The 16,062-nt window shown below is 39.2% G+C and overlaps 2 protein-coding genes across 7 annotated transcripts in view; one reads left to right on the forward strand and one right to left on the reverse strand.

Annotated features, from left to right (window-relative positions):
* RALGPS2 (Ral GEF with PH domain and SH3 binding motif 2) overlaps positions 1-16,062 on the forward strand; it is a 90,594-nt gene that overhangs the window by 34,045 nt on the left and 40,487 nt on the right. The window lies entirely within an intron of this gene.
* On the reverse strand, positions 4,001-13,200 carry ANGPTL1 (angiopoietin like 1). The gene is made up of 4 exons (XM_018079072.2): positions 12,381-13,200; positions 7,512-7,705; positions 5,596-5,866; positions 4,001-4,596 (listed from the first exon to the last, which is right to left on the reverse strand). The coding sequence occupies exons 1-4, from the start codon at positions 13,198-13,200 to the stop codon at positions 4,409-4,411; spliced, it is 1,473 nt and encodes a 490-aa protein (XP_017934561.1). The 3' UTR covers positions 4,001-4,408.

Below are 16,062 nucleotides of genomic sequence, written 5' to 3' on the forward strand. Positions count from 1 at the left end.
AATAGCTTGCTGGGAGGGACCAACAGTAATTTTAGTGTCCCATAGTGTTCCTCATTCAGGGCCTGAATTAAAGGGGGCAAAAAAGAAGCCAAGCATAATGTAATGTGATTAAACACGTAGCTTTCCCATCATGTGTACACATACAGTATAGGCACATGGTACAGGGTTCTGAAATGCTTCTGACTTTCCAGATGCTTTTGACCCATATACCATGATTTTTGAAACATGAAGCCAGGCTCAAATTGTTTTCTTGCTGATTGTGAGAGTCCCAAGGCAAGTACTGAGAAGCAGTTTTTTCAGTTTTGTTCAGTTACAGATATTTTCCCTGAGACAGTAGAAGCTTCTTGTCTGACTTCTGTATTAGAATAAGCTTTGGGCTTGACTTGATACTTTGAAGTGAAATATGTAGTTCTTTTCTATTTAGAAAGGAAGAAATGCTCTTTGCTGTGACCTGTTGGAGTTAAAGGATGTGCTGGGACTGGCTTCATGTGATATCAGTTCCTACCAATGACATAAAGAATGTCCTCAAGCCTTTTTTAATTCTCCAGAGAAACAGCAAATACCCACTGGTGCACTCTCTCTAAAATTAATTTTGTAGGGTCGAAATAAGTGGCAAAAAGAACAAAATTGCCTTGAAACTGCAGTCATGATAAATCTGTATCCATCTTGGAGGACTGAAAATTGAGTCCAAGTTTTCTCATTTGATCAGAGCTTTGATTTCCAGTAAGACCTGAGAATATTCGTTATTTCTCACATTTCTTTCCCAAGGCATTTTTGCTAATGTGAGGGTCATATGGAACAGGAGAAACTTAAATTGCTCGGTTTAGTTACTGTTTTAAGCTTATCAGTCTAGGTTACAGTTCCTGAAAGGAATACTTCTGCCATAAAATCATGTACAGGAGTAGTGCTGCTCCTGGTTTAAAATCTGTGGAAAAAGCCTCCACAAAAGTCTGCAGATGGAAATCATGGTGATCATGGCACGTGCCGGGGAGGGGGATTCTTCAGGAGGTCCATTTCCTCTCAGGGGAAAAGGGGGAGTGGGCATTTCTTTACTCTTGGTGGGGAGATCCAGCAGCTGCTGTGCTCCCCCAAAATGCTCTTTAGGAGAGTGCAGAGCATCAAACCTGCCACACAGCTACATTTGGCATTGCAAATCCCCTCTGGAGAAACACCGGCACTGGTTGTTCATGGAGGCCCCTTTTGGATGATCACAGACAAAGTGTGTATATAAAAGAATTTCAGCTGCAATTTCAAGGGTCAATGTTTTACCCTTCAGAGGATACTTGGTTTACCCTTATGCAACCAAATATCAAATATGGGTGGTAGAGGGTTTTTTCATGACCATCTTAGCATTTGTAAGATAAAACTTAAAATGCTTTTTTGGTTTAGTTTTTGCAATGGGAGTGGAGCCACAGAGGTACAGATTGCTGTGTTAATACCTCACCCGCTGTGGATGAGATAAGGATGTCCTTCCACATTTAACTGAGGCAGGAGGGAAATAAAAAAGTCTTATCACAGAGTTGTGATTAATCTGAGATTGCACAATGAAACAGCTGAGCCATATCTTGAGAAGTAAGATTTTTATTTAACTAAGCAGCACTACCTTGTGAAATATTTTCTTATAGCTGTCTTTGAGGAGTTATAACAAGAAACAGAAAAGCTGAAAACAGGTTATTAAGTATATTCAGTATATTAAGCTGAATATTCAGCTACTTCAGTGATGGTGCTCGCAATGGATTTTGGAAATAAATGTGAAAACCATGTTTCAGGTTTGGTACAAGTTAAGCTTTCTTGAGGTCCACCTGGTTAAATTTAGACTGTTGGTACAGGAATGGTGAAGGCTCTGTCCTTCACAGACAGACTGCTCCTGAATGTCCAGGGCAAGAAGGTTGAGGGATGCTACAGCAACTTTTCAAAATCTTCTCTAAAAGAAGTGTGAGAGAAAACACTGAACTCTTGAAGTCATTCACCCTGCTCAGGAAGTTCAGCTCAAAAGCTACAAACTGATAGAGTTACAAGCATTTGAAAGTGAATTATTGTACAGGGTATGAACCAACCTGAAAAAGAGATGCTGTGCTTTCCCTCCTCGTAATCTTAAATTGGCAACTTAATTAAGTCTTTCCTTTCAGAGCACAGCATTTCTACAGTCTGAGGTTTCTGGGTGTATTTTCGTAATAATGTTTAGTTAATGTCATCCTGCAGCTTTAAACTGGGGAAGACTCACTTTTTACATGTCTAATATATAAGATTTAATTAAAAGGCTGAGTGCAAGCTAATTTTACTTTGGGGTTTCTGCAAAGTACACCTTTCACTGACTGCACTGAATAAACAAACACTGTTTTTGTAGCAGGCAAGAGATTTTCAGGGTAAAATAAGCTCTCTGCCGAGGAGAGGAAATCTGCTGGTTGAATGAACTAAAGCTGTCAGAAGTGTTCATTAAAGGAACATTTTGGAGGGCATTTTCAGCTTTTAAGTTTACCTGAACTGCTCTTCTATCCAGCTACCATAGAAAAAAAGGATAGACTGTAGAGAGTCTGAATTTTAAGCATTTGCAAATAAAAAGCATTTTATAGGACACTCAATCAATGAGGTCTGTGTGATATTTGTAACAAACAAATATTCCTTACATGAAGAACAATTTCAGAATGGGAATAGTAAACATTTGTGTCAGTTAAAGTTCTTGGAATTTGGGAATGGAATATGCTGGGACTGATTCCCCACCGCCGCCAACCCCAATTAAATATTGGTGAAACTTGTTGGCTTTGATCTCTTGACCAAAGATTTAATTACAGCCCTTTCAGCCATATATTATCAATGAAGCTTTATCTACTCCAGAGTGTGTTCTGAAAGCAGAAGGCTGTTTCCTCTTCTCTGAATCACATATGAAGCTTTGCACAGCATTTGATACCAACTAATTTAACTTAACAATCATATTGGATTATTCTCTTGGCTGTCGAGGTTTCTTATGTTAAAAAGGGGTGAAGTTCCTTAAAATCCTGAAGGCACATATGAGATGCTAAACAAATACTTTGATTACAGTTCAGAACAGCACATTTAGTTTTATGCAATATTAAATAAAATTAGGCAACCTGTGTGACTAGGTACAGTCATTAAATAGTTTTATATAACAGGAAGAAAGCTTTAATTTTGAGATTCTGGTACCTAAGGTGAATGTTTTGTTGTATCCAATTTTGGGAGTCTTTTCTAATTAATTTCCTAAATTACTTATTAATTCCAGTGGAAATCCAATCTCTAGAAGATAAAATTCAAGATAGACAGTGTCAAAAGTTGTAAACATGTAGAGGAAGGGAAACGTGTGTGTCATAAGAGCAGCCCAAATTTGGGATGACAGGGAGAACACACTCAGAGCTGGTTTCTAACTTTTGTTTTACTGTGGCAGCAGAAATCTGTGTTGGAGGAAAACTTCTGATACTGAGAGACCTGGTCCTCTAAATTAGTGTGTGTGAATACTTGATCCACTCCCATCACTCCTAATGGAAGCAGGGGAAGGGGCTCTGAGTGTCAAGCCATGATTTTAATATCAGGACTTTCAGTTTTGCCATTAAGTTCAAACTATCAAGAAATACTTCTGTTTAATTAGGATGTTTGACTATGGAGGTTGAAAGTAAAAAAAGTACCCAGCAATTTGGTTGTCTGAAGTTTACCAATAATTTCATAAAATCAGTTTTTCTTACATCGGGAGTGTTTTGCCCAAGTGTTTTACAGAAGGTAGGACTTGCAGATCTTAGTGGTGTAGAGAATTCCTTCAGGAATTCTACATTTTATGTTTAATTTGCCACTTCATTTCGAAATAATTATTTGTTGCAAAAATCTCTCTCTGCTGGCAAAGCTAAAATGTCTCCAACTTTTTGTGTAGCTTCTCAGAGTAAATATCAAACAGTAATGTGAAGTCAGATTTTTCATTGAAAGCAATATCCACATTTTTAAATAAATTGTTAAATAACTAATCAATTTTCACATTAAAGCAAGACAGTGTCATTTCACATATTTACATGTAAGAGTTGAGCTAACCTGAAAGAGCATAAGCTTTCTGAAGTGGAAAAGCTTATATCTTGTCATAAATCTGGACTTTTTTACCAGCTTTAATGACTGTTTATGTAAAGTATGTTGGTCTTGAACAAAGGATAAATATGCTTTGCAAGCACAAACATCTGCTTTTGTGAATGTGTGTTTAAAAAATCCCACCGTCTGTCACAGTAGAGAAGGGGTCTGAAAAAGGAGAGGGGAACACGACAGGGAAAAGAAGACAGGAAAACTGTAGACCTGCTTTTTGCAGGGGCAGATTGTGCAAAATAATGATTAAAAAAGTAATACTTTATTTTTTTTCTGGAACTCAAGCACCGGGAAGTTTATACGGGATCCCTCGGGCGCTGCGGGATTTTCCTCCTCAGTCTATAGGCCTGATCATCATCTGAACTGCTTTCAAGGAGTAGGAGCCTCCCCGGTACTCAGCCCAAAATATTCCATCCTGGTACTTGCTCCTGTAGTGGCCTCCCCTGTACCACACCCCGTTGAGGTTGGAGTGGGCACACGCGTTGTACCACCAGCCGCCTTTGTGGAAGTGGGCACAGTTTCCTGTGGGACAGAGGGAAACGGGTGAACTTTGGCTCTGAAGGGCAGAAATGGAGATGACAGTGTTTTTTGTTTTGTGGCTTATTCTCAGAGGGCACTTGGAAGTACTTCACAGCCTGTTGTGGTCACTTGGGTTGCTGCTCCTACTTGAATTATAAACTCTGTTGTAGCAGCAGCCGTTGGCAGAGGGGGGGAATTATTGACACTGTGTTTAATGTGACAGCTGAAAATGAAGGAGATAACTCTTCTCAGGCTACCAGCACTGCTTCTCCATGAGCTAACATCCCAGGAACTCGGGTTATGTGCTGTTTAGAAATACTTTAAGGGAAGCCATGTGAGCTGATACAGCCCCAAGCAGCACACGGGGCCACGGCTCCACAAAGACTTGCTTGTAACTTGTGTTTTTACCGTTACAGGCTTGTCTAAGAGTTTGCAGGATTTGTCCAGCTTTATGGTTACTGACAGCTGAGGAAAAGCAGTTGAAGTATTGCAGTCCCCAACCTTTCCTTTACTGCTAAGGGGAAAGCTGGAGGAAAGCAGCAAAAAAGTGTGCTTTAAGGAGGACAAACCCAATGATCTGCCCCTTTCTCAAGTATTGGTATGTAACTGAGCCTCTGCACACTCGCAGTTCCTTTCATGGTGTCCAGAGGCTTTAGTTCCTGGTGATTATTGTTGTGGGAGCGGCACTACTTGGAGATCACCTGGGCAGGGATTCTGACTGTGCAGTCACATGGAAGTGATGGGATGTCCTTGAGCTAAACAGAGTTGCTGAAGTGTGTTCTCAGTGAGGGTAATAGAATTTGAATTTCTGACTGGTGCAGGGGCTTGAAGGGAGCGCTGCCAACGTGATTTGTGTCACCCTGGCTTTGAAGCATCTTTCAACAGAGTTGCTCTGTCAGAATTTCCGTGCTGGTTTTGGGCACTATATTGCGTTTTAAAAGCTGATATATAACTAATGGACTGCACGTTCCTCGCTTTTCCCACCCACCCCGGTTTCCTTACCTGAATACATGTCCCTGTCTCTGTCCAGTGTGGTGAACTGCTTCCCGTTGTGCCAGATCATGGAGTCGCCGGCGTTCCCTTGGTACGTTCCCAGGCGCAGCCTGTAGAACTCGCTCTCGGGCTCCAGGCGGAAGCTGCTGTACTCAGCATAGACCTTCTTGTTGCTCCAGTCCTCCAGCTCAATCAATAGTCTGTAATTATCCTGATTGCTGAGCATGTAGATGTTTTCCAGTCCCAGCCAGTACTCTCCATCAATGTTTCCAAATCCTTTCTGTATGAGAGAAGATCAGAAGGGGGATGTTGGCTTAGTTTTTCTTGTTTGTCAAAACACTCAGCAGCAGGAGTGTTATAAACCATTGGAATTTGGGCACTGAAAGCCTTTAAGCTTCTGGATGACTGCTCAACACATGCATTTAAGTGCCTTATTTTGCTGCACTTGGACCGCTAAGCTGCACGAGATGCTGCCAGAATCGCTGCCAGCATCAGTAAAGGCAGCAAAATTTCTGTGTTCTGGGCTGTCCTCTTCTTTTTAAGGTAAAGGGAGTGAGAACAGGGAAACTGAAACAATATATTTCTTGACAAAGCTAAGGGAATCTGTAAGAATGGATGAATAATGGAATTTTAGGGATATATTTCCAGGTTGAAAAAGGCTGATTTATGGATCAGCCGTGTCGTTGTTCAAGGCAAATAACTTTTTGTTGCCTTTGTATTTCAACTGGTGTTGGGTTTTACTGTGAATTTAATCACACAATTCATCTGGGCTCTTTACTGGATTTATCAGAAATGAAATATAAAGGCATCTTTCTTTGCAAATCACAGACTGCCAGCACAATAGATGTGAAGTGATATTTCCTATCTGCTCTCTCCTCTGCCCAAGTTTGCTAATGTTTGGTGTTGCATTGTAATCAAAATGTTTGTGGTTACTTTATGAGGCACTCCATAACTCCCTGATTACATTTTATAACATTTAACAGCTCCCAAACCAACCACATACTGTCCTGAGAAGTAAGGACTTTGAATAACTATTGATTTAATGATTATTGATTGATTGATGTATTGAAGAATTTATGTATTCATTATTGATTTAATAATTAATATTTGAACCATTAAGTTCAAGAAGCAAAAATCTGTATGCTGATTTTTTGTCAATTCCTTTGCATACATGATGCTATTGTTAAACTACTGATGGAGTTGAACGTGGCTCAGTTCTCTCTACAGATACAATGCAGGTGGCAATTGCAAATCCACTTCAAATGAGCACAACAGCACAGAGCAAAACTGTGTCCTGTATGTGTGAAGCCAGCACATTATTATTATTTAAAAACCCAACCAAATGGATTTTCAAATTTCCTGTTCAGCATGTAATTACTCCAGAGCAGCATCCATTTCTCACCCTGGGCATTCTGCCTGGTAGTGCATGATATCACAGTAACACACAGGAATGTGTTTCCCTTCACCAGCCTGACATCTTCAGATTTCTAACCTAAATTTACAAGTGGAGATTATTTCCTTCAGTTCATTTGTTAGGACTGTTTTTAAGTTGAGGCCCTGATGTTGCAAATCTTATAATGTGTTTAAATGAATAATTCCACTGGCTGAGTTTGCCTATTCATAAGGGAGACAATTAAGCTTTACAAGTACTTACTGTAGTTCTCAGTGTGTTAATAAAAGTCATGTGTTTAGTTAGAGCTTTGTAATAAATGGCTTCCCAGTCACTGTCTAGAACAACATGTGTCTCCCAGTTGTGTTGTGCATCACAAATAGAGGCTATTTCAGACAAGCTGGTTCACACAAAGTTAACTATGCCTTGAGGGGAAAATAGGACCTTCCCTGTGAAATATGTTTGCCTCTGAGGGGTGGCCACTCTTTCCAATTATCCTTCTTCACCCACTGACTTTCTGCATTCTGTAATTTACCTTGTAACTGTCCCAGTTCCTGAAAAAGTTGACAGATCCATCTGTCCTCTTCTGAATAACTGCCCATCCTCCAGGGTCCAGGCTGTTCTCACACCACAGTTGCATTGGCTCGTTGCTGTTTTCAGGTTTGATCATGTAAATCCCACTGTTGGAATGTCCAGCTTCCTTGGCTTGTTGGCAGTCTTTGAATGGACCTTATGGAGAAGAAATACTGTAAGCATTCAAGCTTGGCTGTGCAGTGCCCATTGCTCAGGAATATTTTGTAATGGAAAGTCAGTAATTCAATTCAGGTGTAAAGCTACCATGGAAAACAGTGCAAAAAGTTACTGTCTGAGATTGATTGTGTATATATAAATAAACATGTCACTATCCTCTCTGTGTATTTTTGAACCCAAACTTCATTTTGCTAAACAAATAATAGAATTTGTTTACCAACACCTAAGTTTTTGTCTACTGTGTTCAAGATTTATACTCTGGCTCTTGATATTGAGGTCCATTATGATTTTAATTAATTATGTTCTTCTTTTTCCTGTGTCATCCAGGCGTGATACAAGTAGGTGGGTACTGATGTAGAAATAAGCAATGGAGAAGGATTTCTGAGGAGCTAAAAGGGCTCATAAACTTGTTTTTAGGGCTGTGGCTCTACAAAAATGCTGTTCCTGTTGTCAGTGCTGCTTGAAAGCTTTATTTTAGTCCATGTGAATAGTGGTTTTACAAATACCACTTAGAGAAGAGCATCTGGTCATTGTGTAAGAAGGGTGCAGTTTGCATATCTCTGAAAACTTTGCCTTTCATTTTTTTGGTAATATTTTTATTTTCTGCTTTTTAGAAAAGAATTTGTTTGTCTATCATGGCTTCAGTTGGTTTAGAGAGACTGGTTATTTACTAATGAAAAGCAAAGTGTGTTCTAATGACTGGTTAGTGATGGGTGCCCTAAATATGTTTGAAAACTCAGTATGTCTGAAAATAAATTACCTACAGCTTTCCTCTCCTCCTGGAAGGCTCATTTTCTCAAACATCCTTGGAAGTTCAGAGAGAACTCATCAGTCACAGAAGCAGCTCATGTGCAAAGCAGCATAGAAGACAGTTGTTGAGGTTATTCTTTAATCAAAAGTAGAGGTTGAGGGAGATTGACCTTCACTGCAGATTAATGTTGTGTGACAAAAGCATGTTGAAAATTGCACTTCTCTTACATTTTCAGGTAGTAGGTGCCAGTTTGACAAATATATGATTAACAAAAAAATCCTTAAAGCATTTCATATTAATTAGAATATATAAAGCTTATGTATCTAATGAAGAGAACTTGGAGCTTCTGGCCATGACAGGACTACCAGGGATGTCGCAGACATTGAGCCATCATTGTAAGTTCTGCTGCACTGTCAGGATTTGTGGTAGTTTTCCCATTCTTCCAGTGGAGGAATGGGAGTTCAGGAAAGAAATCCTGTAGCTGTGGTATATGAATGCTTTTTCTCTTGTTCACAATTATTAAAATTTCCACGTAGATTGTGAAAATTGCAGAGTTTGTCCACAGGATAGATAATTTTGTGGGTTAAGCTGGGTCTCACTTCCTTTCCTTGAACTGTTTAAATTTGGGTGCTCTATAGCTGAACAGGGATGTTGTTCCAAAAGTGTTATTGTAAAACAATTATTGCTTTAGAAAAAGTGTAAACAACCAAGTCTTAATTTTTTGTCATGTTAATTGAATGGTCAGAGGAGCTGGATTAGATCTGCTGGATATTATCTAATGTGATTTCTACCAGAAGAGGAATTGAGGGCCCATTTTTCCATGAGAGACCTAAGCAGATGTTTGGATTGTTTTTAAGGCAGACAGAATTGTACCAGTCTGTTTATATAATGCTCTTGAATCACTGCTAAAATGCAGCTGGCATTACGGAAACAGGATGCAACTCGTCTGCTTTGCTGCTCAGGTTTGTCTGTGTGCTTATCATGAGTTAATGTTTTGGTAGGGGTGTCAGACATTTGCTGTTAGTATTAGGAAATCCAGCATATCCCATAATTTTTGGTGAACCTTTTGGTGAGCCTTGAACCTTTTTCGGAGAAGTAAATTCTTTGTTAATTATTTCAAGTTCGTGCTGTAAGAACTGATCTAGTTCGGTGGAAATGCTGACATTTTTGAAACAGTGGAAGATTCTCCACAGTGCTGGTGTGAGTGGAGGCTCTGACTAATGAAAAAAGCATGATTTTCTGCTTAAATTCTTACAGATTTTATAGATTATCTGTGTAAGGAATAAGTATCTCATGCACATCTACTCTTTTGTAACAGTCTGTGTACACTAAGTCGCTGAGACAGTTATTAGGCAGAAGTACTCTGAGGAGATGAGCTGTTAAATATTTCACTTCTAAAATTGTGGTTTAGATGTATGATTTAGTGCAGATGATATTCTGTGGTAAATTAAATGTGGTAGAGAAGGAAAGGGATTAAATATTTTAAGTTGAAAGCTTAATAACTTGGTGGCGTAATAATTTTAAGAGGCCAAATGTTATCTGGAGCAGATGATATAGAAGCTGGGCTTGTGTAAACTTCATATAGGGGATTTGGGGGGGCAACAGTAGAGGAAAAGTTCAAAATAAAACTGGACTATTAATATATTAAATTATATTGTTAACTGAGAGGTATTAGTAGGGGTGTGGGGGGGGGAGGATGTGTAATTTTCAAGTACTGGGTTAACTTGAAGCTACTTTTTGCAACAATGGTGGCAATAAATTTTGGGACCACTGATTGTTATTATTAAATTAAGGTAATTGTGACAACCGTAATTCACAGTAAAGTTATCCTTCCTCAAATTTTAGAGCAGTATTTGTGCAAATTACCCAAACTACCCAAAAAATAGAACCCTCATCCTTCTGTTCCCCATGTATTTTGAGTTTTACTCTCTACCCACAATATTAAGATGTGCATTGACCCTTCTGTAAATTTATGTTGTGTGCAAGTATTTTTAAGGAACTTTCACCTCCTGTATCTGATGAAGTTGTACCTACTTGTTTGTCCAGGTTTTTATTCTGACATAAGCCTTTAACAGACCTATTTTTTAATGGGCTCTTTGGTTTTCATTGGTCTTTTTTGACATCTTTATACATTATAAATAGTCATTATCTTTTAACTGTAAAGGTGGCTTTTCTATGACGTAGTTTTCATTCTGTGCACTGTTAAATCTGCTTACCTTAATTTTAAAAGTCAGAGATAATAACTGGGCGTTGTGTTGGAATTGGGGGTTTGATGACTGACCAGCTGTAGCAATTCTCAATCCTCCTTTTCTCAAGGCACTGCAAGAAGCACTTAAACTTCCAACTCAAGAAAACAGTATTAAAGGAAGTTGAAGAACGTTAAAATAAGTGTCCTAAGATTTCTTTGTGTTCCCCTGCAAGAACAGCTTCAAACTCTGAACTTTTAAGGGTTAAGGGGTTAGTGAAAAGCAGGGTAGATAATTCAGGGGATAATACTCCTCGGTTTGTATGTGCAGCAGGCATGTATTGAGGGAGAAGAAGATGCATTTAGAACAAAACTTTGAAGTGAGGGTTTGCTGGGAAGCAGGAAGTTGTGTTTTTTTAGAATTATACTTCTGCTGTCTGACCAGACATCAACGTGATGCTTGGGTAAGAGCTGTTTCCTTTGTGCCATGATGTGCAATTGAAATTCCCGTGACATCTGGCATTTTAGTTGGGCTCGTGCCTGAATTTTCTGCAGACCTTGAATAAAAATAGTTGTTCTTTACATCAGCAGCTGGTTGGTTGTAATGCTGCAGAACAGTCACAAATATTTGGCTTCATCTTAGAAACCAAGTTAACTTTCAACTGTGACTAAAGGCAATTTGAAAGAAATAAAAAAAACCAAAACAACCTAAACCCAAAAACCCCTGACCAAACCCTTCTGCTGTGCTGACAGAAGCCAGGAGTAAGCACTTGAATGGATGTCTGAGAACTTGTTTTTCTGAATCCTTAGATTTTTTAAAAAATCACAGTTCTGTCAATATTTTAATAAAGTGAGAAACGTGATTTCAGGGCAGCTCAGAGGTAGTTCATTATCTTGTCACTAATTTTGATTTCTAGTGATAAATGAATTTATCTGCTGACCCAAAGAATGCAATATGTGAAGATGTGATACAGTCTCCTGAATATATGTTCATAATATTTATAGTATTAGTTTAACTTGCCATCCCCTACTGCCATCTAATTACTGGGAATGTTACTGATTTTATATTTTCAAAGCTGAGTGCATCTGATTGGGTCCAACCTTGATTCAATTGTCCTTTCAAACTTATCACTCTTGAATATTTCAACCAAACACTTAGAGATTTACTGCACAACTGTGATGGTGGATTTGGATGTTCATTTTAAAGCAGGTCAGAATAGAAGGATGAAAAGTCTTCCAGCAGGATTAGCTTCTGGCAAATGTGTATATGTAAGAATAAAGAAGAACTGCTTACAATCACTTCTTTTGTTTAAGATGAATTAGTTTCTCTTATTCGCCCTTGCCTGCTGCTGTAAGATGTGGCTGACAGGCATCATCAAAGAAACAGTTAAATAGTAGAAAGTTTATACTAATACTGAATTTTCATTCCTGTAACTCAAACCCAGCTGGAGAGAGAAAACCCCCAATATTTTGTGACTTAAAGGTGTGAATCGTTCAGACTGAAATTCTGAGTATCAGCCGTTTCAACAAATTCATCTTATGCAGAAATAGGTTGTTTGGCAAACTCAAGCCTTCCCTGGGAGGTGGCAGGGGGAGAGAAAATCAGGAGCAAGGGGCAAACTGTACCAGGCACTTTCAGTTCTTGGTTCTGTGTTTGCAGTGGGGACAGTTTCACTCCGAAATGGAGAGATCTCAGACAGACAGCGACAGGAACTTACCCTCATTAATCAGAGCCAGTGGTGGCACTCTGAAAGGACTCTTTGTAGGAGAAGTGGCTGGATCAGGTGGTGGCCTTACATCTCTGGGGTATCCCGGGTCTCTCTGTATCTCATTACCTCCCAGAAGGACGGGAGTGTAGGGCTGGCTGTTGGGAATGTGCTGTGGCACCACCTGGACGAGGGGTGGGGACCCGTGGGTGTCCTGTCGGGAGAAGATTCTCAAGCACTGCTCTTCCAGCAGTGAGATAGTCACAGACTGGTTGTTTACCAGATCAGTCAGTGCTGCGTATTTTACTTCAAGCTCCTTGTATTTCGTTGCCATCCTCAGCATTTCTGTCGTGACGTTCAGGACTTTGTTTTCCAGTTGGGAAAGCTCGAGTGAGTTGTCGCGCTTCCGGATTATCTCGTGCAAGAGTTGCATGTACAGTTGGGTGACCCGGGAGTTCATGTTCCGACTTTCTTTCCTCAGTAACTTGACTTCGTTCACAATGTTTCCATCCACATCCACCACCAACTGCAAAATGTCAATCTCCCGCTTTTGCTTGGACAGCACATCCTTCAGGTTCTCGATGTCCATCCTGGTGACTTCGTCCTTCCTGCTCCCGGCGGCCGGGCCGTTGGTGTTCACGCAAATCGGCCCCGTGATTTTTTGCTCTGGGACCAAGAAGGTGTAACCACATTTCTTCCCTTCCTCTCCGCCCTCTGCGGAGCGAGGGTGTCTCCGCTGGGGCGTCTTGCTCGGCGTGGATTGTTCCGTGCAGCGCCCGATGGACAACAGCAGGAAGAGCAGGACACCCAAAGTCCACTTGAATATCTTCATTTTAACACGAGTGTGGTGACTGTCAGGAGGCTGTTGAACAGATAAAAGATAAAGTCATAAATTAGAGGCAGAACTAAGGTTCCTTGACTGTTAAACTACCTGAACTGGTGAGTTTGCCGTGGTGTGGAGCCAAGCCTTTGGAATCCCTTACTTGGAGTTAGATTCCATTAGATTACTGTCAAAGATCAGCTTTCTCGTTTGAGCAGCAAACCCTGAAATTTAGATGCAGGATTTAGTAGAGAAGTTGTTGCAACAGATAAATTTTCAGAAACAATGTTCTGCTCAGATTCTGTGTTACACTTTCAGTGTCCAGGGGACTGCTCAGATCTGTGCTCACTGCACAAGGTTATAGAACATCCAGTGCTTGCAGAATAAATTATTTCTATAAATGTTAGAATTTGGATTATATAAACGTTTCTGGTCCTCTCTTAGCTTTATATACATATACATATAGATGTATAATTTGCTAATTACTATATAAATACCTATTTATATATAAACCCATTTTTTTGAATTTATATATATACACAGGTGTAGTAGATATAGATATATTGAAAAATATGTCTTTAACACTGTTTTTGGACACTGGTGTTAGGCAGGAGATTAGCTTAAGGTAGTTGTCTTACCCATTGAGAATTACTTATTCAAGTAACTTTACCTTTGTAAGAAAAGCTTGGGACACTGGTCTGGATGTGTGTCCCTATTTAGTTGCCTTGAGATGCACATTTCAAATTGTTGTCACGCTATTTTTGTATTTTTGAGAAGATTTGTATCCAAATAATAGTGAAATATCAGGTGTGTTACCACTATAAATACCATACTGAAGTGTTTCATTCATCTTTAAAGGAAAATAATTAATTTCTCTTAACTTTGTGTAAAGACTTAAAATTATAAAAATCTGGGAATTTTTTTGAGGCACGTTTTTAGCTTTAAACATCTGAGATGATAAACAAAGGTAGCACTTAAATAAGAGGGAAAAGCCCTCTTTTTTATGTTTTGTTTGCTTTGTGAAGCAGATCACTGTTCTTATCTCAGCTGTTGATCTGGCTTTCCTTGCCAGGCTACTTCTCCAAGCCCTTGTACAGTGGCCTTTGGATAATTACAGGGAGAAATACAGTAAGAGCAGGGAAAGTTAATTATCATGCTGTTGCTGCTAAGTTGGAGTTAAGTGCATTTGGCAATCCTGAGACATGGCCCTGGAGGAGAAGCAGAGCTGTGCTGCTTCCTTCACATTCACATTTACAAACCATGAGGTGACTTTTGGATCAGGTCACTTCTCCCAGTTCTATTACTGGCCTTAATATTATTGCTACAAATGGTGTCTGCTCAACCTCAGTGAACCTGTCAAGTCTTTCTTTTTTTGGCTTCACTAGAAGTGGTTACAAGCTTCCAACCATGCTGCACATGGAGTTGGATCTAGGAATCTTGATTAAATGTGCCAGTGTTGCCTAAAAATTAACTTTTTGTTTGGCTGAAGGTTGTATTGCAAGCTCTGCTTCTGGGAGGGGGAGAAAACACTTGCACTTAACACATACTGAAAATCCTTTTTTACCCTGCATGAATGGAGGGAGCACATAAATTTGAGGAAGTTTATTTCAAAACAGTTATTTCTCTTAGTTTGTAGTAATAGGTATTTTGGTGTCTACTAGTAAATGTGTTTTTTTTTTCAAAAACAGAACTTAAAATTATTGTTGATGTTTCTCTGCTGAAAGTGTTCTGTTTAAAGAAAAAAAAAGATAGGAAAAAGTATCACTTTTCTCTAGAGCTGGTTGTGTGTTTTTCTTTGGTAATTTCAGGCAGTTAAAATATTAATCACTTGAACAGTGCTCAGATTTGGAAGTTCATTAGGTTAAATGTTCACATGAATCATGGGAAACACGTGGGGAACTGCTCTGTGTGTGGTTTCTAAGCTGACAAGGATGAGCTGAATTAATTGTCTGAAGCTTAAAAACTAAATTATTTTTCGATACTTTTATGTTCAGTGTTTGCAGATTGAGGGAGAGTGACTTCATGGCATCTGGTTGGGGATGAAGCCATAGCACAAGCCCAGTATTTTACTATTTTCACAGTATATAATAGCTACTTCATAGTCCAAGAAAGTGAATAGCACTTTAGTTCTTGGTAGCTTTTAAATACCCTACAGAGTTACTGAAATAATGAATGGCTGGGGATTTTCCCCACAGCAGCACATTTTTTCCCCTGAAATACATTAAAACTTAAATGAATCTTTCAAAACCAAACACTTTGCAACACAGCCCACGTTCTGACCATGTATTCTGCTGCAGTCTGCTTTCTGCATTTCTTTTAATATTAAATGTGTTCATTTTGAACTTTTACCCTTATGTGTTAAAGTTACAAGTTCTGTGTCTATATATGTGCTGTCAGACCATTAAATGAATTACAGGGTCTAGTACAGCATAGCCAAATGCAGCAGCTGCATAAGATTATGCTCTAGAATGTCAAATGATTCAAATGTCTTGCAGTAAACTGAGACATTCAGATAAGCAGGGATGAGTTCCTTCCAAGAATCTACCTGGTAGGGAATGTGTATGCCCCCCTGGAAATTTTGATGTTGGAAAAAATTAAATGTCTTAAAATGTTGCTTGTCATGTTTAAGCAGCTTAGTGCCTAACTTGTTATACAAGAATAGGTTCTGAGCAAGATATTTACCTGGAGTTTTAATCAGCTTAGAAGGAAATGAAAATACTGTTTCAGAAATTTCCTGATGTTCTGGGCAAGCAGCTTAAAAAAATAGGAGCTGTTTATCCAAAGTATCACAGGATGATAGCCTTAATATGTAAGACCTAAGTGACAAATTGAAATTAGAGTTGGGAAATAGTTTTGGGGTTTTTGAATCAGACA

Source organism: Manacus vitellinus, unplaced genomic scaffold, assembly GCF_001715985.3.
Source record: "Manacus vitellinus isolate BGI_N305 unplaced genomic scaffold, ASM171598v3 scaffold_44_pilon, whole genome shotgun sequence".
NCBI lineage: Eukaryota > Metazoa > Chordata > Aves > Passeriformes > Pipridae > Manacus > Manacus vitellinus.

Coding starts and splice junctions, on each gene's coding strand:
- ANGPTL1 (XM_018079072.2), bottom strand. CDS start 13,200: ATGAAGATATTCAAGTGGACTTTGGGTGTCCTGCTCTTCCTGCTGTTG. Junction 7,706..12,380: donor ACTGGCTCTGATTAATGAGG/GTAAGTTCCTGT, acceptor CTTCTCCATAAG/GTCCATTCAAAGACTGCCAA. Junction 4,597..5,595: donor AGACAGGGACATGTATTCAG/GTAAGGAAACCG, acceptor TCTGTCCCACAG/GAAACTGTGCCCACTTCCAC.